General features: G+C 37.9%; 2 protein-coding genes and 1 long non-coding RNA gene across 6 annotated transcripts; 2 read left to right on the forward strand and 1 right to left on the reverse strand.

Moving 5' to 3' along the window:
- Positions 1-239: 239 nt before the first annotated feature.
- Positions 240-4,967, forward strand: LOC135588658 (uncharacterized). Its single transcript, XM_065080884.1, has 4 exons — positions 240-420; positions 2,024-2,391; positions 2,968-3,010; positions 4,155-4,967. Exons 1-4 carry the CDS (start codon positions 306-308, stop codon positions 4,580-4,582), a joined length of 954 nt encoding a protein of 317 aa, XP_064936956.1. The 5' UTR covers positions 240-305; the 3' UTR covers positions 4,583-4,967.
- Positions 4,968-5,935: 968 nt separating this feature from the next.
- Positions 5,936-8,444, reverse strand: LOC135588659 (pentatricopeptide repeat-containing protein At1g71060, mitochondrial-like). The gene is made up of 3 exons (XM_065080886.1): positions 8,412-8,444; positions 8,236-8,314; positions 5,936-8,021 (listed from the first exon to the last, which is right to left on the reverse strand). The coding sequence occupies exons 2-3, from the start codon at positions 8,238-8,240 to the stop codon at positions 6,461-6,463; spliced, it is 1,566 nt and encodes a 521-aa protein (XP_064936958.1). The 5' UTR covers positions 8,241-8,314; positions 8,412-8,444; the 3' UTR covers positions 5,936-6,460.
- A 164-nt stretch (positions 8,445-8,608) lies between these two features.
- On the forward strand, positions 8,609-14,126 carry LOC103995761 (uncharacterized). Of its 4 annotated transcripts, none has more exons than XR_010476393.1 (4): positions 8,609-8,839; positions 10,932-11,140; positions 12,372-12,644; positions 12,943-14,126. It is a non-coding gene; the product is annotated as an uncharacterized LOC103995761 (long non-coding RNA). The 4 variants fall into 4 exon arrangements; XR_010476394.1 differs by having other exon boundaries at positions 10,935-11,140; XR_672537.3 differs by lacking the exon at positions 10,932-11,140 and having other exon boundaries at positions 12,802-14,126.
- The last annotated feature ends 1,897 nt before the right edge of the window (positions 14,127-16,023 follow it).

Consider the following 16,023-nt stretch of genomic DNA (forward strand, 5'->3'; position numbering starts at 1 on the left):
ACGAAGGTGATGACGTGATATATGTAGTTCAAATATCACATCTCGACCGGTTGAACCGCCGGTCCTAATCAATGACTCGATTTAATCTTTACCGGTTTGTTTCGCGGTCCGGTTCTGATGAAACATAGATTTATTCGCATTAAAAGAATCCGAGGCATCCGGATCCTAAGATCCGAATCCAAAATCCGATAGGTACTAACATATATAGTGCTGTCCCTTATGCATCGCTTTAGTGTGATCCTCTTGTGCTTCGATCGGAGACCCAATCGTTAGGGAGGAAGCGTAGGCATCGGAAAGCGGCAGAGATGGCAAACAACAACGACGAGCCCACCTCAGCCCCGCAGCAGGATCGGTGGTACGACATGCGATTGGGTTCCTCCTTCAAGGACAACTCGACTACCAAGTTCTGCACGCTTCGATGTAGGTTATATTAGAACAACTCCGGATTTTCTTTGATTTTGCCTGTCTTTCCTTTGGTTGTTCTTGATGGTGCTCTGGAATTGCCTGATTCTTGGCCCGGGGTGGGATTTGAATTGTTTTGGGTTATCTCTTGGGTGGAATTTGGGCATTGAAAGAATACTTTTATAGCGATTATTGAGAAAAGAAAGATTATTTTGTGGGCGGACTTCTTGGAATTTGTGCTTTTTTTCCGGATTATTTATGTTGTGATGTTCGTTTGGACTGTGAAAAGTAGCTTTTAGGGTTTTTTCTCTCTTATTTTTTGGCTGTTATCGTCAAATTTGAGTGGTAAGTACATAAAAGAGGGGATCTGTACCTTCTGTTCCTTACCTTCATGATATTAATGTAATTCTGGAAGAGAAGATGCATTTTGTTTGAAAAGGAACCTAATGATGTTTTGTTATAGGAAAAAGCTATTTTGTTTAACTTTTAAGCTTAAACGTTTGACATAGGGATCTAGGCGTGCTTTCTCATTACCAAATTGAAACGTTGGACATAGGGATAATCAGGGCTTTGCTATGTTTCGAAGTGTCACCGAATGAAAATGTGTTTAGGTACTCAGGATTGGGATGGGATGAGGTGTATATAGCAAGAGGGCATCAAAAATATAGTAGGCACAACGTGCGCGCTTGGAGAATATAACGAAAATTTTCCATCTAAGCACCAAGGAATAAAATTAGAGGAAATATATTTGAAGTTTGAACTTCGAACAATTAAGATATTCACACGGTTCCTTTCCAACATAAGGTCAATCCCAGAATTATAGTGTCTGATCAAATAGGTAAGTCTATTGGAAAACCTCAGGTAGAACTGGAATTTGTTAGAAGACTCGAGCAGCAGAAGAAGCAAGTCTAAACTGACAAAAAAGCTTGTTTTTCAATTTGAAGAAAAACATTAGGCTAACTGGAATGCTTGCTTTTCTCCATTCTCTTGATTAATTATTCATTTCTGTCTTTTACCTACAAACTCAGAAGTAGTTATTATCACCTTGGTCTCGTATCCATCTCTTAGGAAGAGAAGGTTGTCTGTGAATGCATATTCATACAAATTATCACATAACTTGACCTTTGATAGTCTCAAAATAAAAAAAGCAAAGTATATACAAATAGTTGTATATGTGATTACAGGAATTTAAATATCTACAGGGTCCAGTGTCATTCTCACCAACTAGCTCAAAATACCAGGAATATTTTATCCAAGTTTTAGGTTATAGCATTGCTCTTTTGATGTTGTTGGTTATTTTTGGCATCAGTATAAAGCCTAAGAAAGTTAAAGGATAACTTTTACACTATGGAGCATGATACATAGTATTGGAGCTTAAAAAACGATGGAACTTAGTGACATTTGGTGCTATACAGAAGGTGCTCCTGTAAAGTAGAAAGCGGCCTTTTCTTGGATAACATGTATCTGAAGTTATTTCCACTGTCAAAGATATTTTATTGCAGAATTAAAACTTAGTTGTTAAAAATTCACCATTAGTTGCTTTTGCTGAACTTCGTTTGTTTCTCTCATTTATTTAACTAAGATATAGAAGTAAGGTTTTGTTTTTATCTGTAACTACTAGATGAATTTAAGCCAGCATCAATTGACAAGAGCCAACCTGGATCACTGTATAAGAACAAGGAAAATAGGGTCACTGTCGAGTTCCATAATAATCAGCCTGGAAAGTCAAATGTTTCCTTTGAGGGGAGCAGTGAAGACTACAAGGACAATGATGCAGTTTTGTTTTTTGATGGAGAGACTTTTAGATTGGAACGATTGCATCGGGCAGTAAAGAGGTTGAGGCATGTCCGGTTGCCTGGTGAGCATGCTGCTGCATCTAACATGACACCTGCACCCCCAGCTGGGACAACCACAGATTCTCGTTCTCCTCCACTTGGGAAGATCTCCAAAGCACAAGCATTGAACAAAACAGTTATGCATCCAGTGCCTGTAAGTACCAATATAAAATGAAACTGTTAAAGTTTGCAAATTTGATTATTTATGCAACATTGATATTCTGAAATTAAAGTTTGCAAATTTGATTATTTATGCAACATGTATATTCTGAAATCTGATATAGATGTGAACATGATTTTGCATATTAGTTGGTATATATGGGTCCAGTGGGATACTGGTCCATTTGGGTGATCCTTCTATCTTTAACCAATAAAAATTTTATTATGATATAAAATTACAAAGCAATGTGCTAGAATATGTATATAAGCAAAAACCTGGCTTAAATTTTTTTTTTTCTGTCAATTTCTTAATTTTTTTTAACTTCTCCAAGTCATCTTTTAGATGTAACCATCTAAGTTGCAACTTAAGTTACCTTTTCTTGCTTTGGCATTGCTAGTAAATTGTGATGCTCATGTTATATTTCGTTCTATTTGTCTATTAAATTATATAGATATCATCTAATTCCTTACCTAAGATTGCACCATTTTTCATGATTGAATTGTAAAATTTTAGTGCTTCTCCTTCAAGAATGTCTATTTTAATTTTCCATGTGGTTTGATTGTTGTACAGGTTGAGGTAGAACGAATTGATATTGGTGAACCAGAAAGTTCAGGTATTACCCCCTGTGGGATTTATTCATTTTGAACTAATTTAAGAATCATCCTGCATAATTTCAGAAATGTATGTATGTGTGTATGTATGTATGTATGTTTGTTTGTCCCTTTTTTTATCAACTATTCCCAGTAGTTATGAATTCCATTATGTAATTTTAATATTGAAGAATTGTTTGCTTATAATTTGTGTAGGTTTATCAGTTGTATAACTAAGTAACAACAGAATGTCCTGATATCTTTTCATGCCATTTTGCAACTGCTGATGGGTCATATGATTTTTTTTCCCTTTTCTTAACCAAGAAAGAAATTCATCTTGAATAATCACTAACCATGTTTTATTTGAGTTCTTTAGCAGTGTTTACTTTTGCCTCTCTGTACCAGTTAGAACTTACCTATGAAGCAACAGCATTTGAGGCAAATCAAAAAACATAAATAAATAAAGCTTTCTGTTAAAAATCTGGCTGCACTTCTCATTTTCTGGTCATTCCTCAATTGATATTCAGGAGGATTTTTCCTCTTCTCAGTGACCTCAGGTTTTTCAACTTCTATCTCTTATTTTTCTTATTATCTTAAATTGTCATCTCTTTATTAAAACTCTCCATAGTTTCATACTGTTTCACTGACATATTATTTTCACTAATGTCCTTTAAGTATTTGGATTACAACCTCAAAAGGAATTTTTTTTTTTTTCTGGAATGGGATGATATGAGTATAGTGTTGATTTTGTTGGAAGCAATTTCCCTCTTCTGTGTAGTGTATAATTTTCACAAGATAACTGAAGATATTGGCCTTCCTATCTATGATCATTCACAATGTTTCCAGTTATTTTGGCTTTGAATTAATGAAGGATTACTATAAGATGCAGATATTGATTACAGAAAATTATATAATACCCTACTTGTACACTGCTAGAATGCAAGTTGACATTGTGATACCTGATGAATATCATAATAAAGTCCACAGGCAATGCTGCTTTGCAGCGTTGAAACATGTTGCAGTAGAGAATCTCTGTAGATGTAATTCTTTTACTTCTAATTTCCATATAAATTTTTTCAGGTGCTATTATTCTTGTTCTTTTGTATAACATTTGCATGTTTGGATCACAGTCAACTTAAATTAATGTGTCATCTTTGGCCTGCACAGCTCCAAGACCCATGAACAAGGGCTCTGGTCTTCCTTCGGTGCCTGTTAATCCATTCCCATCTCCTGATCCAAAATCATCCGAGGAAAACCTGGATATCCTTGGGGATGACGATGGAGGGACACCAAGCAAGGCAATTGTTGGACAGGCAGAAGATGCAGGATTTGACATCAATATATCAAATCAGAATGATACGGATGATGAGATTGCGGACGTTGATGTAAGTGATGAGGCAGATGAGGGGCTGAATGCTGCTGAGGCCCTACGAGCACAGGCAAATGCTGTGGAGGAGCAGCAGCAGGAGACCTCCAGCTCCAGCGGCAGCGGGAGTGGAAGCAGTAGCAGTGGCAGCGGGAGCGGAAGCAGTAGCAGTGACAGCGACGGCAGCGATGATGACTCAGCCAGCTCAGGTGGTGATGTTGATACATAAAATGCGTCCAGGCACAGTCGATAAACAACATTGCAAGAACAATGCATATGCATAGCTGACGTAACAAAAAGCAAGCTTTTGCCTCCATGGTTGCACTCAATCTTTAGCACAATGCACTCACTTGGTTTTGTAAGTGAGTGCCTATCTGGTACATGCTCCAAAAGTTGAGCTTTACGATTAGTTGCATTGTAAGTGATGCCGGAAAGTTACGATGAAACACTTCACAGGGAGAATTGTATCCTCGAAGTCATTATCCCAGGTCATTTTTTACTGGTATATTTCACATTGCTGTTGAGAATTAACATGGGGACCTGCTTGTGGTTCATGATTGATTCTTTATCATGTATTCGGTTCTGTCAAAATCCTGTTTATTTTCTTATTGTCATTTCATGTTCCATTTTTTTTTCTCAGGGTTGTATGTTAGCTTGTGCTTCCCATGATCAGGCCGAGGCTGATCATCGGTATCAGTGCATCACCAAATATATGGAAAAAATGAACGAGGGGAGCAAGTTTTTTTTAGGATTTAAATCAAAACATTGGCTCAACAAAAGCAAAGATCATTTTTATTATGATCATCGTGGAAGAGGTAAAATGGGAGTGAAAATCGAAGTGTTTTGAGTCGATATTTACAATATTTGGTACAAATGGGTGGCTTATGTTCCAATAAAAATTGCAAAGAAAGTTTCACTGGACATCAAATGATATATATGATGTTCATGTACTAACCAATCTGAGATACGGAATATAAGTTAAAAATAAAATGAAGTGAAGAATTTTTTTTCCATTCCAAAAGCTAGAGAATGAAGATAGTTTTGTGATACGGGCAGCAGAGAAGCCTCGAGTGCCTTGATTGTCCACCACTTCTTTTGGCTATTCTTTTACTCGTTATTTGCTTGTTTTCGGATCATTTTTGACCGAAAAAGCACCGTCATTTGCTTGTTTTCGGATCATTTTTGGCCGAACAAGCACCGTCATGCTACCCATGAGCTCTTCTTGTGCCACTCGGTGTTTCTAGAATACTAAGATGACTAAATCTTACTTATCTCTCTAAGCTTTCGAGGTTCTAAAAATCGCTCATCGGTTCCCTCCGCCTTTCATTATTTGGGAATAAAAATTTCTGTCAACTGAATGCATCACAAAAGGAAAAAATTCAAACAAAATGCATTTATGTGTATGTAATGCCACTAATCCGTTTTATATTAAACTAAGTCGGGCCATACATATTTGCCACAAACCTTATACGGTATGCATCACAAGATGTCACAGCAATTCCAGCAACAGAAAGTAGCAAAGTAGGATCAGATTTATAATTAGGATTCATAATAATAATGCACAACCAATTACGCTGTTAAATGATGATGATGAATAACATGAACTTTTTCCACAATTCAAGATATAAGAATGGCAGTGTTGAACATCCAAGAAAACAGTCATTTATGACTACAGTGTTGAACCTCAAAATTTCTGTATTTTATCCAAAAATGACCGAGCTCTCCAAAACAAAGAAAGCTCATACCTTACATTAGGCAGCTTCCATGTAAAAGCAAAAGTAAACTATTCAAGCAACAAAAAAGAGCAAGAAGCATCCTTCTTTAACCAGAAGCCAATGTAATTCGCTGTCGTCATAACAGAGCTTTGTGCCCGATATCCTGATTCATATTGGTGTGTCCTGGTACGATCTCGAGATAAATGGTTCGCGAGGGTTTTGGCATCTTCCAATTTTTCTCATCTAAACTTTGTGCTTGCTTCTACCAATCACATCTGATACTTCCATGAAACTTTTGGCAGCAGATATTCTTTTTTTTTCTCTTGGTCATTGTGAAATGCGAGAATAGTTAAGAGAATAAAATGTCAAGCATGACCCATAAATAGAATCCCTTAACCTCTCAGTGGAGTCTTTCTTAACTGATCCAGCTTCAATCCAAAATCAACAGCCAAATCCCTTCTTCCTCCATCTAGAAGAGTTTCTTTTAATTTACTGTATAATTGACCAGGAGGTCTGATTCCCTTATCCAACATCTCCTGGAAGTATCTGCAAGCATCATCCAACCTATTCTCATAGCACAGCCCATTAATCAATGCTGAAAACATATGCATACAAGGAAGAATTCCCTTAGCATTCATTTGATTCCATACTTTCATGGCCATGTCAATTCTTTCCACGCTACAGAACATGCTGACCATCATTGTATATGTATTTAGCTGGGGCTCACAACCAATGTCCCTACCCATCCTCCGAAAGATCTCATAAGCCTCTTCTGTTTTTCCTGCTTTGATAAGATGGTGCAGAATAATGTCACAGGTACGAGCATTTGGACCAATGCCACAACTCTTCATCTCATCCACCACTCTAAATGCATCCTCAAACTTCATAACCCAACAGTAAGAACCCACGAGAGCATTGTAAGTTGGTATCTCAGGGGGGAAACCACTAGCTTTAGAAAGCTCAAAGTACTTCAAAGCTTCGTCCAATCTCTTCTCTGAACCTAGTCCATTGATGAGAGAACAGTATATATGAGGGCTTGGCTTGCAATTGTTTGCTTCCATCTCATGGAAGATTTTAACAGCATCATCACATCTTCCAGACTTGCAGAAAGCATTTATGAGTATGCCGTAGGTGACAACATCTGGTTTAAAGCCTTCGTCAATCATCTCATGAAAAACAGCTTTCAGGCTCGACAAATCCCGAACATGACCCCAACCTTCCAAAAGAATGGTATATGTCTTAAGATCAGGAGTAAATCTTTTTCTTCTCTTCATTTCATTAAAAATCACCTGAGCCCTATCAACATGCTTAGACTTGCTTATAATATCTATCAAGCAGTTATAGTCTGATAATTCTGGTTTCAACCCAAAAATTGTCATCTTTTCAAAAGTTTCAATTGCTTCCCTAATATTCCTAGCTCGGGCATATCTCCGGGTAATCAACGCAAAAGTCTCTTTCTTCAACAAATTCCTATGCTTCATAAAATCCACCAAACTCCAAATCAACCTAAATTGCTTGATCTTCCCAAGTGCTTCGATTAGATGGTGGAAGATTTCAGATGTATGGTTAAAACCTTGCTGCTTCTCGGCCCAGCGAAAGAAGACCAGTGCAAGCATCCCTGCATTACCTAGCTTCTTCACGACCTCAGCCACCAAGGTTGGGCAGACAGTCACTCCAGCTTCATCTAGACAAGAAGTAATGTTCGAATTCGGCTGGTTGGACAGTATCTTACAAATCCTCTCAGCTTCCTCCAAGATTCGCACTGAATAGGAAGTTGGAGCCTCATTCTCAGTGGCAGGCTCGACAATAAATTCTGTCTCTGTTAAATCATGTTTGGATCTTGAGAAACCCATTGCATACCACAATCCACGGGCTGCAAATCGTTGGCCATTATGTTGCCATACATCCTTCCTGCTGGGTTTAAGCTCTATATCTTGTATTGGACCACACAAACTGTGAAAACGATCGAAAAAAGTAACTAAAAGATCAGGGTGGCCAATTACAGTGCGAAAAGCTATGAACTTTCTCTTTGTTGGTGCTTTTGGTAGTGACCCCAAGTGTTGAAGTAAACCCATTTCTTATCTAAGAACAAAGAACCACATAGAACTAAGAGAGTACTCATCCTGCAACGCAGGCAATCCGGATTCCAAGGAAGCGAGGAAGGCACCTCATCCTATCGGCTCTCTTCCTTCCTTCTTTTCCACGTCGAATTGAATGAAGGAGAGCGAAGAACTCCCAATTTTTCCCTGTGAGAAATCGAAGGCCAAAAGAAAGAATTTGGCTTCAAATTGCCCGGAATTACACGAGGAGATCAAGAGAAGAGAGAAAATATCGGCACCTTACCTCCAAATCGGATCCAAGAAAGCAGAGGGAAGCACGCACAAACCCTAGTTTTGTTTGCATTGTTCTTTTAAAGCATTAATATAACGCGTTCCCGTTTTAATATCTTATATATCGGTGTTTTATCGGATCTTATCAGACCGATACCGACCGATACGAACAATATAACGGTTCTCGAGCTCGGCCTACAAAACCCCGAACTGAAGACGAGGGAAACACCGGATGCGGACTCCGCCTCCTCCTCTTCTGGGGCGGAGCGCTCTCGATGCCTCAGCCGCCCTCCCTCTGTCGCTGACGTCCTCTCCTTTCATTTCTTTTCGGATTATTTGGTCTGCTTCTCGTTTGATTCACGTGGACTGCGACGCAGGTTTCTGCATCTGCTCTTGAATGCGTTGGTCGATGCGTCTCAAGCTCCCAATTCGATCTCTCAGGTATTCGGTAATCCTCGAACAAATCTTGACTTGCAACGCTATAGTTGGGTATGCCATCGTAGCGATCTCGTCGCGTTTGGAGGTGACTTTGATGGTCGTATCCTGTTTTATTTGGTATTAATGCTATTTAATTTCTGTTCTTAGGAACTGTATGGAGATCATTCATTTAGTGGGTTGAAGAAGCAATAGGTTATGGTCCCTGTTCTTAACCTAACATTGCTAGAAAACTTAGCCTTTCATGGTCTACATGATTCCATGGAATCATCCGGAATTGAGAGAACATGTTAGATTGAAATGCTTTGGACTATGCAGCAAATATTGCTATGCTATGCTAGTGAATTATTTACTTTCTGTTGGAGAAATGATAGAGCAAGTCCCACCATATGTGTTTTGATTATAATAAATGAAATGTTACACAGCAGGAGATCAAGGAAGAACCTGAAGGTTTTGACAGTACAAATATATCTCATCTTTCTATATCAACTTATATTCAGATGGGATTGCATTTAATTAGGTCTGGTTGAATCCAAACTGGATTTTGATTTTGTTTTGGGTCGATTCGAGCCCCCATTACCATTGTCATTCTATTCAAGTTGTAGCCCTAGTCTCAATAGGGGTGTTTGTTGTATGGATGACAATAGAAGGTTTGACTCGATATTAGGGTTAGGAATGGGTTAGGTTGGATTGGTTCAATTGGACCACAAAGGATGGTTGACCCTGTTGGATCTCGGATTTTGATTATAAAATCAATTGATGGGTTTACGATCTAATCTGTGTTTTGAGTAATGCAGGACTAACTTCAATCAGAAATGACCCTATTGAATCTCGGATTTTGATGATGAAATCAATTGATGGATTTACGATCTAATCTGCGTTTTGAGTGACACAAGACTAACTTCGATCAGAAAAGACAAATCAATTAAAGCAGGAGGAATCAGACGTTGAGCTGGAGTAAAACATGTAAGGAGATTGGACGTCGAGTTGGAGGATCAGATGACGTACCGGCAGAAGGATTTCGTGCCATGAGTTCGAGCATCGAGTCGAAGGATCGGATTTTGCGTCAAGGAGATCGGATGTTGTGGAGATCAACAAGCCGATTGGGTAATACGTCGAAAGACAGGACGATGCGTTGAAAGATCGAACTAAGCGTTGGATAAACCAATGACATGTCGGACAACATAGGATTCATGCTTGTAATAATTTGTCTAGATCGAAATAGTTTAGGTCTAATTGAGTTAGTTTCGAGTGTAATCAGGCTAACTTAATTAGGGGCCCATTGGGTCGGAGTTGGGGCTATTTGGGCCAAGAGAAAGGCCCATTCAATGACCCTTAGTTGGCCCAGGCGGTGGCATCGCTTGAGGCTGAGCCTCCCAGGTGGTTTGGGCGGTGGTACTGCCCTATCAAGTGGTGGTACTGCTAGAGTCCAATATTCGAGACTCTGTCAGGGTACCGTCCAGTGTTAGACTGACAGGTGGTGGTACCACCCGGTACTGGCAGTGGTACCGCCAGTATCCCAAAAACCCGGGATGAGACCATTTTGGCTCCAAATTTGAATCCATTTGGAGCCTATAAATGCCTCACTCATCCCTGCATAGAAAAGAGAACTGAAACAAAATTAGTGTGAAAACTTTACAGTAAATCCTTGAGAATTCGCCTCTAACTCTAAGTTTCGGATTTAGTTTAAGAGAGGGGTGAGTAGCTTGTAAAGAGTAACTTCTGAACCTGTGAAAAAAAGAAAAGAATTGTAAGGGTCGTTGATCTTCGCCCGTTTGAAAGAAGATCGATAGTGGAAGCCAGTGGCCTCGAGTGAAGAGGAATTAGGAGTGGACATAGGTCACGACGACCAAACCACTATAAATTCGATATACTCGGTTTGCATTTCTGTTCTGCTTTTCATTCTCATAATGCAAACTAATTTATATACTTACTACTCTCACTAATTTTACGAACATACTCTCTAAGTTTAAACACTTTGCGGCAAACTTTATAACAGTTTTTTTCTTCAAGTTTAAGAAAAATCACGTGCATTTAGTAGTTTTATCTACCTAAATTAATTTTCTTTCTCCTTCCGCTTGCTGCTTCTCGATTTAAGTAGCCAAAGTGGTCTCACTGATGGGAATTGTTCTTGGAGAAAACTATACATGGAATTGATTCGTTCTGGGGTAAAGCCAAATACAAGCAGTTGGATATCATGCAGAGGACTGAAGACTGTTGAAGCCTACTTTGAAGAAAGTTAATGCACGACGACACACAATTTGGTTTGTGTACATGTTGCCACAGAGAAGGAACTCTACATCACCTGTATGGCTGTATCCATATTTAGTGGTTTTATTCCATAGTTCCATCTTTTTTTCTCCCTTTTTCCTCCTAGCAATCACCAGTTACGTGACATGTGTTTGGTTTGACTTTTACATTCAAAAAGTTTTAATAGATCATATATTCTCTTGCGGAGAAAATTTAAGAGATGAGTTTGTTTGATCAACTAGGATTTTTTTATTTGAAAATATTTTTGTTTAAAGAAAACTATAAAATTAACAATTAACTATTATATAAATACCCTATATATTTTATGATTTTGGTGTGTGGGAAGAAAGAAAAAATTTGTGCTCCTAAGATTTTCTGTTTCTAATAGATCAACAAAGTTTCACGGAGAATTATTGAGTTTGTGAGAAGATGTAGAAGAAGTTTAAAGTTTGAGTTGATATAAAAAAGAGTCTTTCTCAAGATATTTTTATCCTCATATTGTGAATTTTTGTTCTTATATTCTATAATATTCCAAAGCAACTTGCTTCCTAGCACATAGAACTCTGCATGATTTTATGAATATGTATTGAGATAATGCTTCCTAGCACATAGACTTTAAATGACCAACTGTAGTTACTCTTGTTATTACTGTTATTACAGTTTGTGTCCAATTGGTCATGAGAAAGTAATCAATTTCCTTTTTTCATGTCATTTCAAGTGGATGACATTATTTGGCAACTGTGTTTCACGTAGGTTGCTTTGTTGGTAGTATGAAAATTTTGGGATTATTTCAGTGACATGGCTCAGTTGTTTTTGATTTGAGGCAAGGAAGTGATTGGGTAAGTGTATGACAAAGTAATGGGATCTCACAGTTTCTTGATCCAAACATTTGATGCTTGATCTGCTTGCATGAAATCTAAACCAATGACTAAATGGGCACAAACATCACGTTTTAAAAACTGAATCATTGATTTGGGACTTTGCAGCTTTGTCGGTGTTGTTGTTATTGATTGATTGATTAAAAAAGAATAAAAAAGAAATGTGTTGAAAGAGTTCAATAAAATTAATAGGTTTCAGACATCAGTAGATATTGGAATTCTGTTTAGTTTGCAGATGCATTGTCATAAAGATAGCAAGGCAAGGAAAAGCACAATTCATTAGAGAAACAATTTTTATGTGCATCTAAGATAAAACTAAAGTGGGTTTCATTGCAGATGTCACTGTCATATGTTGTGCCATTTTAATCTTTTTCTGAGTTATGCTAAGAGTGATTTTTCTTTTTCTGCAGATACACACAAATTATGTGCCATGTTGGTTAAAATTTTCCTTCGGATGCAAGGATCACCATGTTGAATTGAGTTGATTGCAGATGCCAAGTAGAAGATGGAGCTGATCACTCTAACGCTGGGAAGTTACTTTTGGATGGTGAGTGGGAAATCTCCACAACCCAGCTTGATCTTCTTCCAGCTCATGCGCTGAAACTTAGGCAAGTCCTGGAATGGTCCACCGAGAAGAATCTCTCACACTTGTATGCAGGCCACATGAAGCCAAACTGGAGCAGGTGAGGAACAGTAGCATGTTTTTGCACTGACATAGCAGATCCTTCATTGATGATCTTATTGAAGTATGTTTATTTCACACAACCATACTTTTGATTTAATTAGTGATACAATGCTGACCAGAGTTCTAATAGCTGTGCTTTTATGATGGCATTTAAGGTTTCTACTGTTCATCATGGAACCAGAAATCCATGCTTTTTCTTCCACCACTTGCTTCGAACACAGACCTTCTCCAAAAGCACCAGGAAGATCACATCATCTCATGTCCCTATTCACTCATCCTGTTATTCTCCTTGGCAGCTGCAGCAGTACTGTCACACCTCTGGCATTGGACTCCTTCAAGAGCAGCGATTGAAAGACCATCATAAAACGTCACAAGTGAACACACAGTCAACTGAATCGTGGCCTTCTTGATCATTCCTTACAGTGGTCAAGGAAAGCAGAATGCAGTATCATCAGTGTCTGTGCTGTCTCCTAATCTTCCACGGCCATTTGTCTCACCAAACTGTATATGATCGACTGAAAAGGGCAAGCATTGATCATTTGGGTGCAGTAGCATCAGTATCCGTGCCCTAATTATGATGCAGGAGCCTGTCTCTGCACTCCTAATGGTTTCATGGCATCCTAGGGGAACAAATGGCTCAGTGAACTGCATACAGTTATTTGGCAAGGAAACTTCTTGATCGTTCTTCATCAGTGTCATCTGTGCTCTTAAGAATGATGCAGGAGACTCTGCACTCAATGATCTTCCAAAGCACCAGAGGAGAACAATGGCTCAGTAAACTGCATAAGACTCAGCTTATAGATCATTCTTCATCAGTGTCATCTGTGCTCCAAGTATGATGTAGGAGACTTGTGTCTGCACGCCTAATCTTTCATGGCATCCGAGGAGAACAAATCAGTGAACTGCATACAGTCAACTGACAAGGGAAGTTCTTGATCATTCTGCATCAGTGACATCTGTGCTGCTCTAAGTATGATGCAGGAGACTGTGTCTGCACTCCTAATCTCTCATGGCCTTCCAGAGAACAAATGGCTCGGTAAACTGCAAGCAGTCAAACTGGTAAAAGCAACCTCTTGATCATTGTTCGCATTGACTCTACTGCTGCTTTCCTAATCTCAAGGCCTAATCTCTGAGGAGGAGAACAGGGCATGGCTCAGAAAACCAAACCATCAAGAACAAGAGAGGAAGAGGTAAGAGAATAAAACAAAAGGAGGAAGGGGGAGAATTAAATGCTCGGGAGACCCGCATGCAGAGGTGCAGCTGTCACGTAATGATGGTGGTGGGTTGACAACTTTAAACCAGCAGCCCCCGTTTCTGCAGAGAGAGAGAGGAGAGAGGACGAGCCTTTGGGTTGGCGAAGGACTTCATTGCCAGTCTTTGTTTGCTGTAAAATATTTGCTAATGTACTTTACACAGATGGCCACCAGATTTTTGTGTTCTAAGTCCAAGTATTAAATGCATATTCTGAGAATTAGCATCAGCATTCATTACTCATGGCAGAGAGAGAGAGCGAGAGAGAGAGAGAGAGAGAGAGAGGGACAGAGTCTTTATCCTGATCACTGCTCATCATGATGTTGTATATGATCATTAGCCTCCTTCATATGAGAAAACTTGGGACTTTGGTAGATGACTGTCCTTCTCTTCTTTCCACCAAATAATCCACACATCCTTTTCATAAGCATGATTTATCTTAAAAGTTCATATTGTTTACATCCAAATCATGCATTAAGAAGTTATAAGATTGTTTCTAATACGAGATTTAAGAAAGATCAAATATTATTGTAGTGTAAATTCACTCATGCTCATATATAAATCCAACAATTATTCGAATATAGAGACAAAAAAGTGTATTAAAACATGACAACAATCAAACTTCCACAATAAAATAATGGCAAAATTTACATATGTATACATAAATCTAAAACAATTATCCCTCTAAATCTAAGTTTAAAAAATCATTAAAATATATTTGAACTTAGATCAGCTAATACTGACAGTAATTGGTCATATTAACCAAAGACAGTTTGAGGATTTCAATATTTGAAGCTAACAAGTTCTTTGCAAACTTTGAGAGGATGCATATGCAAAAATTCCCACAATAAAAAGACAGGAAGAATGGGACAAAAGGTTCCTCGAAATCCCCACCCAAGCAAGCGTCTCAGTGGAAACATTGGAGTCCTTTTCACCACCTCGGTAACGGTTGTCTTCCAAGCTACACTTCCATTGCCAAAAGCATGGAGTTGGAGAGAGAAGATGAGACTTTTTGGGAGGCAATGAGTGGGATTAGGGTTGGCTTGAGTTGGGCCCATTCCACATTTACCTCCAACCTCATGATGATGATGATCAGGTTGTGAAAGCTAATCATCTTTGTTCTTTTTCTAATCCTTTTAGCTTGATGTTGTTTTGGAAAAGGAGTATTATCTGACTTCAAAGGGCAAGTCAGATGTTTTTGTGCTGCATATCATAACTTGAAATAAAATATATAAGTATGAAAATATGATTATATTTGATAATAAATTAGAGCTCAACACATCGATACGAATTACTTGATATACTCTCATAAAATATAAAATAAAATATTTTTCACCATGCTAAGATTTATAAAAAGAGAGATTTTTTAATTATACTTAGATACTCTAATTTTGTATAATCTTTTGGATTCAGAGAAGTTCACAACTAAAAGGGTAAGACATAAAAGGAGTGATAAACTTAGTGCATTTAACATTAAATCATTTGACATTCGGAAAAACTAATAAGATCGTTTTAATTTGACAATGTCGAGTTAAGTCTAACATATTGTCATACTTATATTTTATTATAAAATTTATCGATCAATTTATAATTATATTTTCTTGTTTGAGTACATAAAATTATTTTCACATACATCAACAATTCCAAGCATTTAAATATGTGATGAATTTATTTATTTTTTCTAACTTTGATTAGAAATATTTTGAGCCAATCGATTTGTTTGCCGTTCGTGTATAAACAAATTTTCTTCGTCCATAAGGCTCATATTTAGTGTTACGAACATAAAAATTGTAGACTATATACGTTGACAAAATTGTCATGGTAATATGATTAATCTTATGTTTTGTTGTGCCAAAATATATGGCATTGGTCTAAAGCTTACATTTGGTCTTTATTGTGCTAATTCATAAGAAAAATAATAAATGCATGTTGGATCATATTTTCTCATGAAATGTTGATAGTTGGTCAAACCATACTAGTTTGCATGGTTGACCTGCCAATATCTCAGGCAAATATGGGCCCATGCATTGTTGATGTGATTGAAGGATAGCCATGCAATTGGCATGACAAGCCATGTTAAATAGAATTGCTCACATAATAAAAATAAAAGAGTAGAAGTGAGATTT

Source organism: Musa acuminata, chromosome BXJ1-8, assembly GCF_036884655.1.
Source record: "Musa acuminata AAA Group cultivar baxijiao chromosome BXJ1-8, Cavendish_Baxijiao_AAA, whole genome shotgun sequence".
In the NCBI taxonomy this organism is placed as follows: domain Eukaryota; kingdom Viridiplantae; phylum Streptophyta; class Magnoliopsida; order Zingiberales; family Musaceae; genus Musa; species Musa acuminata.

Coding starts and splice junctions, on each gene's coding strand:
- LOC135588658 (XM_065080884.1), top strand. CDS start 306: ATGGCAAACAACAACGACGAGCCCACCTCAGCCCCGCAGCAGGATCGG. Junction 421..2,023: donor CAAGTTCTGCACGCTTCGAT/GTAGGTTATATT, acceptor TGTAACTACTAG/ATGAATTTAAGCCAGCATCA. Junction 2,392..2,967: donor CAGTTATGCATCCAGTGCCT/GTAAGTACCAAT, acceptor ATTGTTGTACAG/GTTGAGGTAGAACGAATTGA.